Source organism: Phyllobates terribilis, unplaced genomic scaffold, assembly GCF_046119375.1.
Source record: "Phyllobates terribilis strain yellow unplaced genomic scaffold, ASM4611937v1 Scaffold_1077__1_contigs__length_431683, whole genome shotgun sequence".
NCBI lineage: Eukaryota > Metazoa > Chordata > Amphibia > Anura > Dendrobatidae > Phyllobates > Phyllobates terribilis.
Window position 1 is genome coordinate 347,664 of NW_027363837.1, and position 21,031 is coordinate 368,694.

Below are 21,031 nucleotides of genomic sequence, written 5' to 3' on the forward strand. Positions count from 1 at the left end.
AGGGATCTTATCACATTGTCCGCTAAAAGAAGTAGACATTTTAGTTTGGCTGGAAGATGGTCTTTCTTCTGCAGAAGTTATTGTTGCTTTAACACCTACCCCACAGACACAACCTTTTTTCCCCTTCCCAACACGCCTATTCCCCTTTCCACCAGCAGCAGGCCTTTTTCCACTCATTTTGGTGGTTAACTAATTCACAACTCTGGAGTTGTTTGCACAAAAAAACAATGGAGGGGAACCGAGCAGAGCTGAGTGGCCAAACTGTGGTATTAGCCCAAAAGTATTGGCTTGGTTAGATGCAGAAAAAAATTATATTCAATTTGCAACCTGATGGAGGTCAGTATAGATGGACTAATAGAACAAGTCCCACACACTGCTAGAAGGCCAAATATTTTTTCAGAGCTAGATGCAGACAAAAAATTATTTTGAATTTGCAACCTGATGGAGGTCAGTATAGATGGACTAGTAGAACAAGTCCCACACACTGCTAGAAGGACAAATATTTTTTCAGAGCTAGATGCAGAAAAAAATTATATTCAATTTGCAACCTGATGGAGGTCAGTATAGATGGACTAATAGAACAAGTCCCACACACTGCTAGAAGCCCAAATATTTTTTCAGAGGTAGATGCAGAAAAAAATTATATTCAGTTTGCAACCTGATGGAGGTCAGTATAGATGGACTAATAGAACAAGTCCCACACACTGCTAGAAGGCCAAATATTTTTTCAGAGCTAGATGCAGATAAAAAATATTTTTAATTTGCAACCTGATGGAGGTCAGTATAGATGGACTAATAAAACAAGTCCCACACACTGCTAGAAGCCCAAATATTTTTTCAGAGGTAGATGCAGAAAAAAATTATATTCAGTTTGCAACCTGATGGAGGTCAGTATAGATGGACTAGTAGAACAAGTCCCACACACTGCGAGAAGGACAAATATTTTTTCAGAGCTAGATGCAGATAAAAATTATTTTTAATTTGCAACCTGATGGAGGTCAGTATAGATGGACTAATAGAACAAGTCCCACACACAGCTAGAAGCCCAAATATTTTTTCAGAGGTAGATGCAGAAAAAAAATATATTCAATTTGCAACCTGATGGAGGTCAGTATAGATGGATTAATAGACCAAGTCCCACACACTGCTAGAAGGCCAAATATTTTTTCAGAGCTAGATGCAGATAAAAATTATTTTTAATTTGCAACCTGATGGAGGTCAGTATAGATGGACTAATAGAACAAGTCCCACACACAGCTAGAAGGCCAAATATTTTTTCAGAGCTAGATGCAGAAAAAAAATATATTCAATTTGCAACCTGATGGAGGTCAGTATAGATGGATTAATAGACCAAGTCCCACACACTGCTAGAAGGCCAAATATTTTTTCAGAGCTAGATGCAGACAAAAAATATTTTTAATTTGCAACCTGATGGAGGTCAGTATAGATGGACTAATAGAACAAGTCCCACACACTGCTAGAAGGACAAATATTTTTTCAGAGCTAGATGCAGAAAAAAATGATATTCAATTTGCAACCTTATGGAGGTCAGTATAGATGGACTAATAGAATGATGCTATGCCCAAAAGGTTTTACTTCACTAGGTGCAGTAAAAAAATTGGTATTCTATACACAGGTGGTGTATCTTGCATCACAGATAGGCTACTCCACTGACTAACACACTCTGCAATAGGCCAAAAAGGATTAGCTTTGCTAGATTCAGCCAAATGCTGTGAAAAAAACTTGCACAGCACTGGCACAGACCTGCCTGGCAAAAACTGATAGGAACTGATGTAACTTAGTCCTGAAAAGGACTGCAATTACAATTAGTCTTTACTCCCAACCTATCTATTTAAGAGCACAGACCAGCCTGATAAAAGTCGTAGGAAATGCTGTAACCTAGTCCTTAAAAGGACTGCAATCACAACTATTCCCTACTCCCAAGCTATCTGTAGATTTGTGCGAAAATTGGCTTGAAATTAACAAGGTATAGCGCACACAGCAACAGCGGTGCCGTCTAACACGCAGCTGCAGCAGTGAGAAAATGGTGGCGACGGGGAAAATGGCTTGGTCTTATAGGGCAAGGACATGTGACATACACTGCCAATGACACATGCCCTTGCTTGTGTGAAAAAAAGCACTTCGCTCCGTGTGTGCGCTGCTGATAGGCTGACAGACTGCACCTGCCCACTGTAAATGCGGGAAAGAGAAAAAAAAATGGAGATCTTCATTATTCCTGCAGAGATCCATCCCCTGCCCCTCCCCCCGCCCCGCTGTACACTCAAACTGCGGATTAACATTAATTTTCATCATTACTGAGAGAAAATCCAGTTATGATTTTGGTGCACGAACAGTTATCGAACATAACCTCGAACAGCCGAATTTTTCTCAAATCGTTCGTGTTCGCCGAACAGCTCGAACACCGCCCAAAACAGCTCGAATTTGAGATTGGCGAACAGTTCGAGTCGAACAACGCTCATCTCTAGTAGAGAGTATTCTGGCCACCAAGAGGGTAAGAGGAAAGACCTTTTTTCTGGTAGATTGGAAGGGGTTTGGTCCTGAGGAGAGAACTCTTCTATCTGCCCACTCACCTGGGAGCACCCGCCTGTTACCTGCTGTGTCCGTCAGCCCGCTCACCTGGGAGCGCCCACCAGTTACCTGCCAGTTACCTGCCTCGTCTGTCTGCCCACTCACCTGGGAGCACCCGCCTGTTTCCTGCCAGCCTGCCTGGAGACCCTGCCGTCACTTGCTGTGACCACCTTCCTGGTAAACCTAAAGACTGCTTCTTGCCCTGCTTTCTCGAACTGTGACCACCTGTCAGCTACCAGAGACTTCCGCCTACTTGCCGTGTCCATCCGCCATACCGGTCAGTCCCAGCCATCTGACCCGTGGGAGCCACCTGCTCTCTTACAAGGTCGTCCCCAGAGTAGCACCTGGTCCCTCAGCCCGGATCCTCCCTGGTCACAGTGTCGTTAGCTGCCGTACGACCAGGGTCGGTTCGGGTGGATACTTAGTCACGCCCCTCTGGGTCCCTCCTTGCACCTCGGCACAGAGGTTCCACCACCTGGACCCGTAACAGCAACGCAAGTCAATTTACGTTGCGTAAAAAAATGCAGAAAGGGAAGTTAGGTTATGTTACACAAGACGTCTATAAGATGTGTGCAAGCCCCATGAGTTTCTCAGAAGACTCTTCAGGACACGCCGAAGACTTTTGTCCTGAAGCATCTTTTTTTTTAGCTTTTTAGGTCACTTTCTTAGTGTTTATTGTGATGTCTTTGGCCACCAATGTTTTTTTTTACTTGTCCTGTATAAACTATTGAGCGGTTTCCAAGAGGAGAAGAATGGTCAGGTCACATCATAGCTTTGGAAACATGAAGCAATTAAAAAAAGCTCAAAAGTATGAACCTAAGAACAGCAAGTCATTTATACACTGCAGTGCATAGGTTCATTCCTTATAGCCGTTATTTAGCGCTTTTTCAGGCAGGTTACAGTTTTTTGTGTACGCAGCCAGAGGATTTTGTATATGAGTGGCAGTCATCTCTTTAGTGTACGGAATAACAAGAATTATTCTATTAAATAAAATGAATGGTTTAGGCTGTGTTCACATTTGTGTTGTGGCTCCTATACATAGCTGCTGCATCTGACAGCCCCCAATGACTTACAGTGCTTCTTGCTGTCAGGGTGTTGTTGTGGTGCCCGCTATTTTAGTCTCTTGACAGCAATGTGAACAGAACCTTAGTAAATCATAAGAAGAAATGTTTTATGAGTACAAATGATTAATTGAACAATCCCATATAGCACCAATAATATTTCCAGGCTAGGAACATACCAACACTAAGTTCCCCCAATCAATGCACATAATTGGATAAGGGATGGAGTACGCCCAAAATTATGTATACCAAAGAACGACTATGAAGTAACCACTAAAATAAAATAAATTAGTTTTCATTGAAAAATATATTTAAAACACCATAATATACCATTAGAAATAGTCTCAAAAGGAGGAAGAAAGTACAAGAGGAAATCCAACCACCCATAGTACATTAGGAAAAAAACTATTCTCATCAATTTCATAATAGTGGTATGAATATGAATGTGCCCTTTGATCTTCTGTAAAATGGCTGCCGATGTGCGCATGCGCGTTGTAACCCTCACCATGTTTGCTTCCGCCTGGAACATCCGTAGAGCGACGCTCGCATGGAAATGACATCACCTAGTCAGTTTTAACCCACATGCGCGCGCCGTAAAGATGACTGAAGGCGGAAGCATTATATCTGGTCTGCGGTGCTGATGTGCCAATTAATTGGCAATAATGAAGGAGCCTATATTAACTAGAGCAAGGCATCCTACAGTGCACTATCCCTTGGGAAAGTAACAAGCAAAACGCGCGTCGGTGCAGCAAGGAGGATTCTCCACCTCTGGCATCATTGGTAAGTTATATATTAGACATTGATTTGCGCATGTTTACTAGGATACGTATGTGCACTTATTTACTCTTCATAGACTTATCTGAGGTTGTGTTCATATAACCACAATTATGAAATTGATGTGAATTGCTTTTTTTCCCGTTGTACCATGGGTGTTTGTGACGCGCCCCCTGGGACATATTCCTTTTTGAGGGGAATACCCGGCACCGGATCAGATGGGGGGTTGTAGTCTCCGAGCGGCTGTGACCCGGCCCGTGCCCAGGGCGTCAAACTCAGTGTTATGTGGCAGTCCTACAGATGTTATTAAGAGTTCTTTTGTGTCGACTACGCCACCCGTTGTGATGCGGTCACTGTGGCCGCCGCTGCAGCAGGGTCCGCTGAGGCTGATGGTGGGTGCGCAGCTTGGTGGGATAACCCCCAACGGGAGGGGTATAGCCTCAGGGGGGACAGGTGCAGAGGATGGGGGTTGTGGTGGTGCAGTGCAGACGGCAATGAAGACAGAGTCGGGTTGTGCAGTTAAGGGTGTTTACTTACTGCAGATGTTGTACTGGTCACTCCAGCTTCGAGTGACCACCCGAGCCGTGCTGCGTCCACCAGGTCCTGGATCCAGCCAACCCCCAAACAAGTCCGGAGCGTGGCTCTGAGCTCTCCTTCTGTCCCGTTCTCTGGCCGTCCCCACCAGTGATCCACCTAGGTCCAGCTCCCTCGGGCCTTCTGTTGGGACACCCTTGGCCTTGGGTTCCCTGACCCTTCATGTGGTGTGCCTTCGGGGTGGATGTGATGGGTGACCGTGGCAGACGCTGCCCACGGTCTCCGGTCTCTGGCTAGGGTGTGTTTTCTGCCCCCACCAGCTTGGGATCCGGTACCCTGTGCCGACTCTTCACCCGGGGATTTAAGTTGGGATCTTGGAGTCCTTTTCTGCTGTTTCCCCCTCTGGGTCTCTCTCTCTCTTCTCCTCTCTCACTCTGGGTCTTTCTTCTCTGCTCTCAGACTTCCTCTCTGCATCTGACCCTGTTCTTAGTTGGTGCCCACCTTATATACACCCTCTATGTGTGAGCTCAGGTGACCAGCACCCAATGAGCTCCTATCTTTACCCAGGCTGCTCCCCCTATCTGCCCCTACACTACTTGGGATGTACCATCCCCCTCCCACTCCAGCCAGGAACAGACTCGGTCGTACCTGCACATTTCTAAGTGGGAGTACCGTCGGTCTGCTCCTCGGAAATGGGATGTGTGTAGTGCATGCAGCCTACCGAGCTCAGTTCCACTCTCCATCCTTGCCCGGGAGTGGAATATCACACCTCTGGGTTGAGGTGCAATACCCCTGCAGCAGCCGAATCCTCAGGGTGCTACATTCCCCCCTGGTAAATCACAGCACGTCCTCGGGCTGTAAGACATAAATAACACCAAAAACATACAATTTTTTTTTTTTCATAAACATATAAAACAACATATATTAGCAAATAAAACATTCTCGTCGCCTCTGGCTCCTCCTCCGGTCACTGTGCACCGTGTGACCGGGTAAAGTGCGACAGTCTCTCTAGAAAACATGGTTTTCCTATAAACCCAGTAGGGGGCGCTTTAGGAAGCGCAACTATTTACAGGGGAAGTTGGCCGCTCTCAGTCCTCGGCCAGGTAAAGGGAAGGGAATGGCTGCTCACAGTCCTCAGCCTGTGGGATTACGGAATAACGGGTAAATAGTTCACTCATGCTGGTCCCAACGGGGACTATATATGTAGCAACAGTTTCTTTATACCCGGTCGGGTAACTATTTACATCCACTGCTCTGCCGCACTCAACGGCGTCTTCCTCCTGCTCTTTGCTTGTAGCTGGTTGTAACTTCAGACCCGTCCGGGTCCTCTTGCTCCTCCTCCTCGCACTGCAACTCCTCCCCCGTCAGGCGGTGTACGTGGAGGGCGTAAGGTCCTTTGGCACACTTGTGCCGGGTAAAGGTGACCTCGTCTCCGATGTAGAGGTCACGATCTCTGTGCCCCTCCGGCAGATGGGACTCCACGTCTCTGCGCGTGACAAAGACGTCGCCGGGGGTGTTGTTGTCTCGAATGAAGCCCCACCCATGCTGCTGGTTGAACTTGATCACTGTCCCGATGGTGCGGGGACAATGTGCTGCACGGGGGTCCCTCCTGGTCCGGCTCTTCTGCTCGGCGCTCCTTATTTGGGCCTGTTGTTCCCGGACCCGCCTCTCTCTCCGCTCCCTCGCGAACTCTTCGAGCTGCTGTCGGCAACACTCAGCGCGCTCTGCTGCAGCTGCCCTGGTTTCCTGAGTGAACCCCATTAGGTCTTCTCCGGTGGGGTCCCACTCAAACTGTGCTTCCGCTAGCGGGGGCGAGATCCGTGCCACGGGCTTCGGAGCCGGAATCAGGGGTTCATCCAGGGGTCTTAGTCTCTGCTGCCGTTCCAGCTCATGGTATTCTTTGGGCCAGATGAAGGGCCGCCCGTCCGGCCATGTGAGCTGGCTGAACAAGTCCTCCCCCAGGTGTGGCACCCTTGGTTTTACGGGCGCGGGCGCGGTGGTGGTGGCGCCCGGGTTACCCAGGCCTTGCGGCCAGGCCTGGGGCACCTGGAAGGTGAAGGGCACCGTTAGGACGGCGGCGCCCTGGGCTACCTGGCCTTGCGGCCAGGCCGGAGGCTCCGCGGAGGTAGGGGGCGCTGTTGGTGATGCGGCGCCCGGGGGAACTAGGCCTTGCGACCAGGCTGGTGGTATTTCCTGCTTTGTCACGCTCCGGGTCGAGGCGCGTGACGTCACAGGGGTCGCTGCGGCGGCTTCCGGTCGGGGCCTAGTCCATAGCGGTGACATGGCGGCTACGGGCACAGCAGGGGGACTTTCGGGCTCTGCGACGGGGAGCTGGGGCAGGTGGGCGGTTTCCCGGCTTGGGGTATAGGCGTCCCCTTTACCTGCCTCCATGCGTTCGGCTCCCTTCTCGGCGTCGTCTTCGGCCTTTGGTCCTCCCGCGCCATCCTCAGAGGCGGTCTGTTTCCTCTTCCAGGGTAGCGTGCTCCGTTGACTGGTCTCAGCTTGCTGGGCCATCTCCCGGCTCCATTCCGCCAATATCTCGCGCTGTACCCGGGCCATCCTCCGTGCGAGGCCCTCCAGGGCAGTCTGTGCACACTCCCGGTCTCGGGGGAGCTGTGCAAGGACCTCCACTAGGCCTAGTGGGGTCGTGGTTTCTAGCAGGCTCCTGACCAACGGGTCGGTGCTGCTCTGCTCTCCTTCCAGCAGGCTCCTGGCCAGCGGGCCGGTGCTGCTCTGCTCTCCTTCCTCGGTCTCTAGCAGACTCCTGGCCAGCGGGCCGGTGCTGTTCTGCTTTCTCTCCATATCCGGGTAAACTCCTCCGCTACTCCTCGTTAGACTTCTTGCCTCCGGGTGCGCTCGCTCCAGACTCCTCCAGGCGGCACCCATCTTCGTTCTTTTCTCTCGTCTCCTCCCACTTCGAGGGCGGTCCCGGGGCAACTCGGTGACTGTCAGCTCCAGGGGCAGTTCTTTCACGCTGACAGACACCTCTAGCATCACAGTCTCTGTTGGTGGGGGCGGTTTCCACTTTTGGCGCCATTTTCGGTCCTGGCCCACGATGGGAGGCGGCCTCTTGCCACCTTCTGGCACGCCCATAATGGCGTCCGCTGCTCTTCCAAGGCGGGAAATCTGCGGATTTGGCGGGAAGCGTCGCCCAGTGGCGGGAAACTCTGCAGATGGCGGGAACAAGCTGGAAATGGCGGACAATCGGCGGGAAACGACCTGTGATGGGGTCCGATGGCGTGGACCCTCCGGAACCGGCAGGAGACTTCTTTCTGAGGTAAACTTGCACTTTTCTTCAGGCACGCAGTACCCGGGTGTTGCGGGCACGTAATCCTGCCGACTACGCCAAAGTTGACGCGCCCCCTGGGACATATTCCTTTTTGAGGGGAATACCCGGCACCGGATCAGATGGGGGGTTGTAGTCTCCGAGCGGCTGTGACCCGGCCCGTGCCCAGGGCGTCAAACTCAGTGTTATGTGGCAGTCCTACAGATGTTATTAAGAGTTCTTTTGTGTCGACTACGCCACCCGTTGTGATGCGGTCACTGTGGCCGCCGCTGCAGCAGGGTCCGCTGAGGCTGATGGTGGGTGCGCAGCTTGGTGGGATAACCCCCAACGGGAGGGGTATAGCCTCAGGGGGGACAGGTGCAGAGGATGGGGGTTGTGGTGGTGCAGTGCAGACGGCAATGAAGACAGAGTCGGGTTGTGCAGTTAAGGGTGTTTACTTACTGCAGATGTTGTACTGGTCACTCCAGCTTCGAGTGACCACCCGAGCCGTGCTGCGTCCACCAGGTCCTGGATCCAGCCAACCCCCAAACAAGTCCGGAGCGTGGCCCTGAGCTCTCCTTCTGTCCCGTTCTCTGGCCGTCCCCACCAGTGATCCACCTAGGTCCAGCTCCCTCGGGCCTTCTGTTGGGACACCCTTGGCCTTGGGTTCCCTGACCCTTCATGTGGTGTGCCTTCGGGGTGGATGTGATGGGTGACCGTGGCAGACGCTGCCCACGGTCTCCGGTCTCTGGCTAGGGTGTGTTTTCTGCCCCCACCAGCTTGGGATCCGGTACCCTGTGCCGACTCTTCACCCGGGGATTTAAGTTGGGATCTTGGAGTCCTTTTCTGCTGTTTCCCCCTCTGGGTCTCTCTCTCTCTTCTCCTCTCTCACTCTGGGTCTTTCTTCTCTGCTCTCAGACTTCCTCTCTGCATCTGACCCTGTTCTTAGTTGGTGCCCACCTTATATACACCCTCTATGTGTGAGCTCAGGTGACCAGCACCCAATGAGCTCCTATCTTTACCCAGGCTGCTCCCCCTATCTGCCCCTACACTACTTGGGATGTACCACCCCCCTCCCACTCCAGCCAGGAACAGACTCGGTCGTACCTGCACATTTCTAAGTGGGAGTACCGTCGGTCTGCTCCTCGGAAATGGGATGTGTGTAGTGCATGCAGCCTACCGAGCTCAGTTCCACTCTCCATCCTTGCCCGGGAGTGGAATATCACACCTCTGGGTTGAGGTGCAATACCCCTGCAGCAGCCGAATCCTCAGGGTGCTACATTTGTACTTTCTTTCTTCTTTTGAGATCATTTCTAATTGTATATTATGGTGTTTTTAATATATTTTTTCAATAAAAACTAATTTATTTTATTTTGGAGGTTTTTAGTTACAATTCCTCAACTAGAATCTGTGGGTCATTTATGATCTGCTTAGACAAATAGGGCAATAACATGAATATGACGTTTATGTCCATTAGAGTCTGGAGAAGATACCAACAGCGGCTCTCAGATATATTTTACAAGCAACAGAGGAAAGTGGGAGAAACTAAATGGTGACCACTGCTAAGATTAACTATACATAAACTATATATAATAGACATTACAAAGAAGCACAGTAATGCATCATACCATAACAAAGACAGAACAAATCCTCAACACATTTCTGGAGTGATTCAATCTCTGCGTGATTCGATCTCAATCTAAGCGTCTTCGTTACAGTTTCTGACACACAAACTTCATCCAAATTGCCTGCAAGAAATCCAAGGATAAGAAGCATAGAATTTCTACCATATGTGTTATTTTTTTTTTACTGTGCACAAAAGTTTTTGAGAAGAATTATGGAGCATCATTGCATTTAATGTTCCAAAATACTCACAATACTGTATGAAATCGTTCTGCAGATCCTTCCTGGAATCAAAGAAGGCTTTTCCTTTCCTGCTGCCAACAACCAACGCTTCTGAATCACATACAGCAATGCATGCTACTTCTGCCTTCACCCTGGCAAACTGCTTGCACTGCAGAGAAAAGTGGAAAAATTCAGATTAACTGTAAAAGAATACAGCAATATGTTATATATGTGAAAACATTTATAACAGTTATCATTTGTTATACATATATCCATTGTGCGGTGGGGGGGGCTGCAAGTATCTGCCTGCAGCTAGCTATGCTTTCCTTCACTTTTCTCAGATCTTAATATGAGCCAACAGTGTAAAAAGTTCCTGACTACTCTCTGTACTCCTTTACGGGTGATTTCCACTACTGTATAACCCCTTTTAATGGGCCCAGGGAGGTGATAATAATATACTCACATCACAGACCAATAACACTGCGCCGTCAGCCATTCTGTTGGGATCAACTTCTGGGGAGGTCATCCATTGATCGCCTGCAGCGTTCAAATTTTGTCAGAGCACAAAGAACACTGTTTCTTCCAATAGGAGGAAATGTGAACTCTGCAGCCAGTCAGCAATGCTGATTGGCTGCAGTATTTATGTCCTTGCCGGATACTGATCCCAGCAGTCTGGCGCAGATGCAGTGCTGATTATGCAGGAAACATGATCCATTATGTTCTAGAGCTATTCTTTTCTATTCAAATAATCCTGTAATACAGTGAAGCAGCTAGAGAGGGCCTAAAAGGTCCCTAAGACCCAAATAAAAATAACTATTAAATGGGTGGTCCGATACCAATAATGCCCTTCATAAATATCTATTAGTGATGAGTGAGCATGCTCATTACTTGAGATTTACGAGCATGCGCGGGTGTTTTCCAAGTATCTTCGGTGTGCTCGAATGTTATGTTTGAGTCACTCCCGTGTGCACGATTTGCGACTGTTTGACAGCTTTAATACATGTGAGGAATGCCTGTTTGTTAGGAATTCCTCACATGCATTAAAGCTGTCAAACATTTGCAAATCATGCACACGGAGTGATTCAAACATAACATTCGAGCATGCCGCAAATACTCGGCAAGCACCGATGCATGCTCGCCGAAAGGGTTAACAGAACACGCTCACTCATCACTAATATCTATCTTTAAGAACTAACCACTTTTGCATTTAGCTTTATTATAAAATTCCCTACCATTCTCCCTATCCTGCTATTCGCTAATGTTTTTACTTCCGTTGAAGTTTTGTTTGAGGGAAGTTTAAATGGGACATCACAGGAGGATGGCCCCACAACGACTTTCCCACAGCTTCTATCCCCCCTCCCGAAACAGTACGTCATATAAAAGTGGTTATGGCTTAAAGATACATATTTATAAAGGGCAATAAATGTATCAGACAACCCCTTTAAATATCAGTGATAGTTGGCCCATCTCATTCAATTCTAGAATGGGAATTCTGTGTGGGTGATACTAGAAGGATGCTAGAAACCACCTCAGGGCTTATTAAATGCACACAGCCAGGCAATACAGGTATGGAAAGAGAATAAGCATGTCCTAAAGTTTACTGACCAAATGGGTGAGACTCAGTTGTGGGATAACCCCGAATTTCTGCAGTTTAAAATACTACAGGACCCTATATTCTGGAAACGATGTCACATAGCAACGCTAGACCATGTTATTGAAAATGAAGTTTTATTGTCATTTAACATGCAAATTACTTCTTCAGAGAGGAAGAGGACTAGATCTCTAGTGCCACCTATTGGAAGTAGTCACTATCGACCCTTTAACAATCCTTGTTATGTGACTTAGGATAAAAGCCAAACCAGAATCTCAATTTGCAGACACGGTGTTTCGGGGTACTGCCACTCGTCAGTGCAAAGTATGAGATCTGATTTGACTAGGTGATAGCCTTAAGACTGGGATCTAAGGGGTAACGTTTCTCCTTGTGGAGAGTGACAAGCCAGGCCTGGCATGTCAGAGTGAGGAGACTTATACGCCATGGATGGTCCACTGATGAGGGGCAATATACCGAAACACCATGTCTGCAAATTGAGATTATGGTTTGGCTTTTATCCTGCAGTAAGTCATATAGCAAGGTCCGTTAAAAGGTCAATATTGACTACTTCCAATAGGTGGCACTAGAGTTCTACTCCTCTTCTTCTCGGGAGAGGCAAGTTGCATATTTAATTTCTCAGAACAGCATGAAAGGCATATAAGTCTCCTCACTCTGACATGCCATGCCATACCATATGAAAATATTGTATATAGAAATAGGGGTGTCCCCAAAAGTTCCATAAAGTCTGTGGAAATGGTGTAGCTCACCTCTAACAAACTTTATCTTCTAATGCACTGACTTCCTCACTTTCGCGTTATATACCGTAGTGTGCTCCAGGTTCATTCATATATGTGATGAGATCCATGATTTTTCATGGATTAAACAGTGTACCCTTGTGTTTGGTTAATGTTTACTTGGATCTCCATTACATCTATATAAGTTCGATGCATCAGATGACTGCAATGATTTGTACATTAATCTATTCTACTGTATAGTAGTTATCATTGGTTAATATATGATATAAGACATTGTAGTGTAATTAATATCTGCAGATATCTGTAACAAGATCAGAATTTGTACCATTCATTGCATAACTGTAATTTTTATTATGAAGAATTTTTTTCAAAACAACGAATTTATAAAAAAGATCAGTGATAGTTGGAGGGCCTTATGGAAAATCTGCATTAGGACTCGTAGACAGGCAAGCACATTTTTCTGTAAGGCATCATAGGAATATGGTTTACCATTGACTCCAAGGATGAGATGAAATGTTTAACTGCTTCTTTCCTTTCCAGCGTTTCATTGTACATAGACAGTATGGCTGATGGGAAGTTCGCCATTTCCCTGTTCAAAAAAAAAACCCAAAGATTACACTATATACTAAAAGTAGTCACAGTTGCTAAAGGGTTAATCTTATTATCATATATTGATAAAATGACAAAGTGCTTATAAAAACAAGCAACTCTGCAATGTACTCCTTATTAAAAGTCCTCTTCATTCTCAAGAATGAAGGGCTCCCTAATTTTATTGTTTATTGTTCGTCGCCTACGTTACCTGCCACTGCTGCATTGTATGAGCTGGTCAAATCGCTGGATCTGGCCAGTCACCGTGCCCCTGTGCCGCTGCTGCCCTGGAGAGGCAAGGTGGCTCAATGATATCGCTGCTCTGATCTGTCAATGAGGAGTGCTGCAGGAAGTCGGGAGGCAGGAGAGCAGTGTGCTCCTGAAGATTCAGGGTGACAAAATCCCTTTAAAGGGAACCTGTCATCACGATTTAGTATGTTAAAATAAAGGTACGGTCTTAGTGGTGCTTTTATACTGATTTAATAGATACCTGTAAGGAAGAAATCTGCATCCTGGTTCTTGTTTAGTTCAAGTTAGAAGTTTTGGTGCAATATCCTCTTCGTGCATCAGGGCGAGACTTTGTGGCGGGACTGTGGGTAGGGTTTTCGTATCTGCCGCGACCTCTCTGTTTGTACGAGCCTCCTTTTCTAAAGTTTGCGCTAGCGCCGCCCCTGCTGCTGGCGGCACCTGCGCATATTTATCTCCCACTTGTAGCCAGCAAAATGGCGCCAATGGCAGAGCATGCGCAGATCGACATCTGAATGTCTTCAGTAAAATGGAGCTGGGTACGGCGCATGCGCAGATTCAGACCTCAGCTCAATTACGAGCCGAGATCTCAATCTGCGCATGCGCCACCACCGCCACTATTTTGCTGAAAAACACTGGGAGATGAATGTGCTGAAGCGCCAACAGCAGCAAGGGAGGTGCTAGTGCGAACTTTAAAAAAGAAGGCTCGTACAAGTGCGGAGGGGCCGCAGAAGAGCCAAAAACCCTACCCACAGTCCCACCCCAAAGTCCTGCCCTGATGCACGAACAGGATATTGCACCAAAACTTCTAACATGAATTAAACAAGAATCAGGATCCGGATTTCTTCCCTACAGGTATCTATTAAACCAGTATAAAAGCACCATTATGGCCATAACTTTATATTAACATACTAAATCGTGATGACAGGTTCCCTTTAAAGGGCTTACATTACATTCTTAAATAGGCAAAATTGCAAAGTGCTGGTAAAACAAGCAACTTTATTATTAACTTTCTACTAGAAATGCTCTAGGGCAGGGGTCTCAAACACGTGGCCCGCGGGCCGCATGCGGCCCCTGAGGCTGCTTTATGCGGCCCGCAGGCACAGACCCCTTGACGATCCCGACCAGGTCCAGGAGGAGCCGCCGACAGCAGCGCTGAATTGCCGCACAGAGACTGTTTCCCAGCACTGCATTTCCAATGTCAGCCGCCGGCCAATCAGAGGCCAGCAGCTGATATCTGCGTGTCGGCGCAGCGAGTATGACGTCATTGCCATATGCAGATGTCAGCTGCTGGCCTCTGATTGGCCGGCGGCTGACATTGAAAATGCTGTGCTGGGAGACAGTCTCTGTGCGGCAATGCAGCGCTGCTGTCGGCGGCTCCTCCTGGACCAGGTCGGGATCGTCAAGGGGTCGGACTCTGTGGTGCCTGCGGGCCACATCTGCAGGAAGGCCGCCGAGGGAACGGAGGACAGGTGAGAATCATCTTTTTTTTTTTCTATTTTATGTGCGTGAAGAACAACACAGGGGGCACAGAGCCACAGGATGGGGACCTGGATGGGGCACAGAGCCACAAGAGGGGACCTGGATGGGGCACATAGCCACAAGAGGGGACCTGGATGGGGCACATAGCCACAAGATGGGGACCTGGATGGGGCACATAGCCACAAGAGGGGACCTGGATGGGGCACATAGCCACAAGAGGGGACCTGGATGGGGCACATAGCCACAAGAGGGGACCTGGATGGGGCACATAGCCACAACAGGGGACCTGGATGGGGCACATAGCCACAAGATGGGGACCTGGATGGGGCACATAGCCACAGGATGGGGACCTGGATGGGGCACATAGCCACAAGAGGGGACCTGGATGGGGCACATAGCCACAAGAGGGGACCTGGATGGGGCACATAGCCACAACAGGGGACCTGGATGGGGCACATAGCCACAGGATGGGGACCTGGATGGGGCACATAGCCACAAGATGGGGACCTGGATGGGGCACATAGCCACAGGATGGGGACCTGGATGGGGCACATAGCCACAAGATGGGGACCTGGATGGGACACATAGCCACAGGATGGGGACCTGGATGGGGCACATAGCCCCAAGATGGGGACCTGGATGGGGCACAGAGCCACAGGATGGGGACCTGGATGGGGCACATAGCCCCAAGATGGGGACCTGGATGGGGCACAGAGCCACAGGATGGGGACCTGGATGGGGACATAGCCACAAGAGGGGACCTGGATGGGGCACATAGCCACAGGATGGGGACCTGGATGGGGCACATAGCCACAGGATGGGGACCTGGATGGGGCACATAGCCCCAAGATGGGGACCTGGATGGGGCACATTAGTACAAGATGGGCGCCAGGATGGGGCACGTTGCCACAGGATGGGGACCTGGATGGGGCACAGAGCCACAAGATGGGGACCTGGATGGGGCACAGAGCCACAAGATGGGGACCTGGATGGGGCACAGAGCCACAAGATGGGGACCTGGATGGGGCACAGAGCCACAAGATGAGGACCAGAGCCACAAGATGGGGACCTGGATGGGGAACATTGCCACAGGATGGGGACCTGGATGGGGCACATAGCCACAGGATGGGGACCAGGATGGGGCACATTAGTACAAGATGGGGACTTGGATGGGGAACATTACTACAAGATGTTTTCCATTATTACTATATGATGCTAATTGTGAGACAATATTACTGTATGTGGCCAATTGGGGGAAATAAAATTGTAAAAAAAATAAAAAATAAAATAAAGCATGAAAAAATATTGGGCACTAAAAATGCTGTTTTATATGTAAACTAAAGTAAACACAAAAAAGTGCACGTTTATTATCGCCACATCCATAACGACCCAAGCCATAAAAAAATAAACACGGCAAAAATGTTCAAAAGGTGTATACAAAAAAAATGGTATCACTAAAAATGTCACATTGAACAAAGAATGCGGCCCCCCAAATTCAAATTTTTTCCATGTGCGGCCCATATACCCAGCCGAGTTTGAGACCCCTGCTCTAGGGTCTCGAAAACTGAGGGATTTTTAATTTTATACAGCTCATTGCCTAGGTTATCAGCCACGCTGCAGTCTCAGAGAGGCCGGTTACCCAGTTGTGAAGAGCGCTACGCTTTAGTGCCTCCTTGCACCGCTCTGAAGCTTGCTGGATAGCTGGATCCAACAGCTTCTCCCCTACAGCACAGGTAAAGCTAACGATGGTAGCAGCCTTGGAGAGCGCACAGTTAGGTCCAGGAGCACGACTATGCCACTGATCCAAATTGTCAATTTTCAGGAGCAAAGCAGAAAATCAGGGGGTGGGAGTGGTGCACTTCCGATAAGAGAACGTTAGAACAACCCATTGACGCCTCATGTAATGTCATGTCACGGAAATTTGCAGATAGCTTCATTTGGAAAATAGTTTGAATTGTTATATCCTTTAAAAGAAAGGACCGACTAGTTCAAACTCTTTTACAAGTCAAGATATCTGCACATTTCTTGTGTTGTTAGATGACATCTTTCACTGAGGCAGTGTAATTTTAGGGCTACGTTACAGTTGAGGGCCCATTTAAAATAAAGAAGGGTTAATGCAGTATTTCCCTGACTTGGCCTTTTCTTATGGACCAGATAGGTAAGACTGACCTGGTTTTCATCACTGCACTGTTGATATAACGAGCACTTTTGTATTGATACTTCTAGATCCCTTCTGGTTGCAATCTGACCTCTCTCCGTACAGGCAAGACCCTATAGCCCTGAATCATCAAGACGTTTTTCACAGCTGTACGTAGTCTATTTTTTAAAATTAAGTTCGATATGAACTTGAAACGGGTAATAAAGCTACTATTTAATACTGCCAATGCGTGGAACGACTACTATTCCAGCAGCAGCGCGGTCTACCAGGAACGTCCATCTCCTATTACTCCTCAATACATTCGCAGATGAAGATTGCCTTCACTCCGCAGCCGTGACACCAGCAGCTGTATACTCTACAGGCATACAATGGGGTTGTGACATTCACAATCTAGCCGTCACGGCGCTCCTCGAATAAATGTTTGATTTTTATACAGGGATCGATGGTCCTCGGTAATTGAAGCATACGCTAATCTGACCCCTTAAATCCAATTGGGGTGTCAAACAAATGACTAACCATATGGACACCATCCATGTGGTTTTACTGGATCCACTGCAATTGATAAGGTAGGAAACTTTATTGGCCTTGTATATTTTTTTCATTTTTGATGTATAAAACAGACATACAGAAAACCATATGGATGAAAAAGCCATTTTTTCCTAGATGAAAAGCCGACAATTTTTCATACGCTCGTCTAAACCCGGCCTAGTTAGCAATCTCGTTATATAAAACGATTACATAAGAGACCTGTATGAGAGCTGACAGAAAACAGTAAAGGAACCTGTCATCAGGATTTTATATCCCAAATTAATGCCATTTATGCAAAGGTCTTTTAACACCTACTCAAAGTAATTTCCGTTTTTGCGTTTCTGTTTTTTTTTCTCCCTTTTTCCCAGACTCATAACTTTTTTATTTTTCTGTCCACATAGACATATGAGGGCTTGGTTTTTGCGGGTCGAGTTGTACTTTTGAGTGATACCATTCATTTTACCACATAGTGTACTGGAGAACAGGAAAAAAATTCCAAGTGCAGTGAAATTGTGAAAAAAAAATCAATTTTTACTGATTGGGTTAATTACTTTATATTTTGATAGATCAGACTTTTCTGAAAGTGTTTACACCCCATATTACATTAAATGACATTCCCTCCTGCTGGCGCATTTAGAGGGTAACAATCGCAGGCAGCGCTTGTTAGAGGCAGGTCCTGGCTGTAACACACAACCCATTACCTGCCAGGTATGGGGCGGCCTCACCCTGTGATCCCATTCCATACACCTGCTATTGACTGGCTCCTTACATGTAAGGGCTTAAAGGGAATCTGTCACCAGGTTTTTGCTACCCCATCTGAGTGGAGCATAATGTATGGGCAGATATTGTGATTCCAGTAATGTATCACTTACAGGGCTGCTTGCTGTAGTTTTGATAAGAATGTTTTCTCTGCTGTTTTTGAATGCTGAGCTCTGTATAAATCCACCCACACCACTGATTGTCAGCTTTCTGCCTATGCACAGTGTACTCAAAAAGCTGCCAGTCAGTGATGGGTGTGAGTTTATACAGATCTCGTGAATCTGGAGAACTATACGGCAACAAGTTTACTAGTCCTCTAATGATAATCTCCTACTGATAAAACAGTGATTATATCCAAAGAAAGGAGCCCAGTAAGTGACACATTGCTGGAATCAGGGTCTCAGTCTGTCTCTACATCGTACTGCTTTCAGATTAGGTGGCAAAAAAGGTGCAAGCTCAGTAAGGTCTTGATGACGTCCAGGGCCGCTATCAGGGCATTACTGCCCTTACTACTGTATGGGACCCAGTGAGCTGAAACAAAGGTGGGGGGGCCCGGGCCAAGACCAGTTTCCCCCTCTTGTGCTTCTGCTCACCGGGCCCCAGGGTATAATAATGTAGGCGGCGCAGATCTAGGCGGAGGGAGCCTTTCTGCCTTTCTAGAGCTCCATGGAACAGCCGTGCAGCTCCAAGGGAGTCCCTCCGCCTATTCTGTGACGCGCTGGTAACAGCGCGTGCGCGATGACGTTATTGCATACACACCGGCATGTATGTGCTCCACTCGCCAGGAGGATATCAGAAGAGGAGCTGCACCTGCAGGGGATCGTGATTTTTTTTAATAAAACTAATTAAATGGGTGTGGTGGGAGCGAATAAAGATGGATTGAGGGTGGGAGACGGGGGACAGCAAATAATGATGGATTGAGGGTGGGGGACGGGGGACAGCAAATAATCATGGAATGAGGGTGGGGGACAGCAAATAATAATGAATTGGGGGTGGTGATGGGGAACAGTGAATGACGATGTATTGAGGGTGCCGTGAGGGAGAAAAAATAATGATGGATTGTGGGTGGTGGTGGGAGGCGGGGGACAGCAAATAATTTTCGATTGGTGGTGGGGGACCAGGGACAGCATATAGTGATGCATAGAGTATGGGAGACCGGGGACAGCAAATAATGATGGATTGGGGGTGTGGGATGGGGGACAGTAAATAATAATGGATTGGGGGCGGAGGACAGCAAATAATGATGGATTGAGGGTGGGGGATAGCAAATACTGATGGATTGAGAATGGGTGACGGGGACAGCAAATAATGATGGATTGAGGGTGGGGGATAGCAAATACTGATGGATTGAGAATGGGTGACGGGGACAGCAAATAACGATGGATTGAGGATTGGGGATAGGAAGCAGCAAATAATTATGGATTGAAGGTGGGTGACTGGGGACAGTGAATGATGATGTATTGAGGGTGTAGTGGGGGAGCACAGATAATGATGGATTGAGAGTGGGAGACAGCATAGCCAAAACAAAAACAAAAGCTGCTGGCTATATATGTGATATGGTGTTCGATGTGAACTGATCACAGGTTCCCTTTAAGTTATTTTTAATCAAGACAATTTGGACAAAACATTTTCTTTAAGACAGTAAAGATTTAAAAAAAATACATATTTGGTTCCAATGTGGTTAGTATTGATTTATGAGCAGGAAAATGTTTTTAGTTGAGTGGTTGAAGACTAAGAATATTTTTACAAATTTGGAGCTTAAGCTGTTACCTGATCCTGCATGTTCAGCAGTGTACTGCACCCCTACCTCCTGGCTTCCTGCCTACTTCGGGATGGTGCGATTATGCTTGATTGACAGATTGGACAAGAGGTTTCGTTCAGCTGCTGGTCCGAACGTTGCACTTTCCCATGCTGCCACTAGAGGCAGCGCTGTCTCTGCAGCATTGGAGGAGTGCAGAGGTCACTGAAGCTAAGCAATCCGGCCAGCGCTTACAAGCTGGACAGAAAAGAGCCTACAAGTGCTGAGCGCCTTGTCTGGAGCCTGATCACCGCTATCAGAAGTTCCCTATGCTACAATCAGTAAATAATAAAATAAAAAAAAAACTGTTTTTGAGAATAGAAAAGATTTTTTATTTAAAAAAAAATTGCAAACACTTTGCAATTTTAGCCATTTATAATACTTAGAGTAACCCTTTAACATTTCTTATAAATGTAGAAATAAATACACAGATCTATCAAAGTAAAATAAATATTAGATAAAAATCACGAACCTTTAGAAATATGCCTGCAGTAAATGTAACATTGTCCAATAATGTGCTTCATGGTGATTATTACATTACAGCTTCATAACCAAAAACCACTGGACAGTGATTGGTTGCTGTAAGATTAAGCCCCGCCCATGCAGATCCTGACATCCAATCAGGAGGTTTGTGGCTCCCAGCCCTAGCTCTGAGCCTGGTGACACTAAGGCTAATGTCAGTGCATGACCACATGTTACCAGACAGCCCCCAATGTCTTACCTGCACCAGGAGCTCTGCAGCGGCTGTCAGGGATGTGAAGAAGCTGCTGTGGTGCCGCTGTCCGCGCCCTCCACTACGTGCACATGGCAGCCAGGGCTCACACTGTATTCCTGTCACTGTACACACTCACCTCCTGCGGTGCTAGAGAACAAAGCACCCGGAGCTGCCGCGGCCTCAGCTGTGATATGGCTGTGCACACACTGCACGGGCGCTCTGCTGGGTCGTGTACGGTGGGGGGCGTAGTACCGAAGTACGACTCCCATCTGTGGCCTATACACAGGGCTGCTGGGGATAAGCGGCTTCTCTAATATTCAATGCATTACAGCTCTTGGTATGG

The 21,031-nt window shown here is 47.6% G+C and overlaps 1 protein-coding gene across 1 annotated transcript in view; it reads right to left on the reverse strand.

The window, feature by feature from the left end:
* Positions 1-20,814, reverse strand: part of LOC141242784 (general transcription factor II-I-like) — a 33,757-nt gene extending 12,943 nt beyond the window's left edge. The window contains exons 1-4 of the mRNA XM_073668867.1: positions 20,695-20,814; positions 12,904-13,003; positions 10,099-10,237; positions 9,852-9,971 (exon numbers count right to left, since the gene is read on the reverse strand). Coding sequence (XP_073524968.1) covers positions 9,852-9,971; positions 10,099-10,237; positions 12,904-12,999 — 355 coding nt within the window. The 5' untranslated portion in view covers positions 13,000-13,003; positions 20,695-20,814. The remainder of the gene's footprint in view (positions 1-9,851; positions 9,972-10,098; positions 10,238-12,903; positions 13,004-20,694) is intronic.
* Positions 20,815-21,031: the final 217 nt, after the last annotated feature.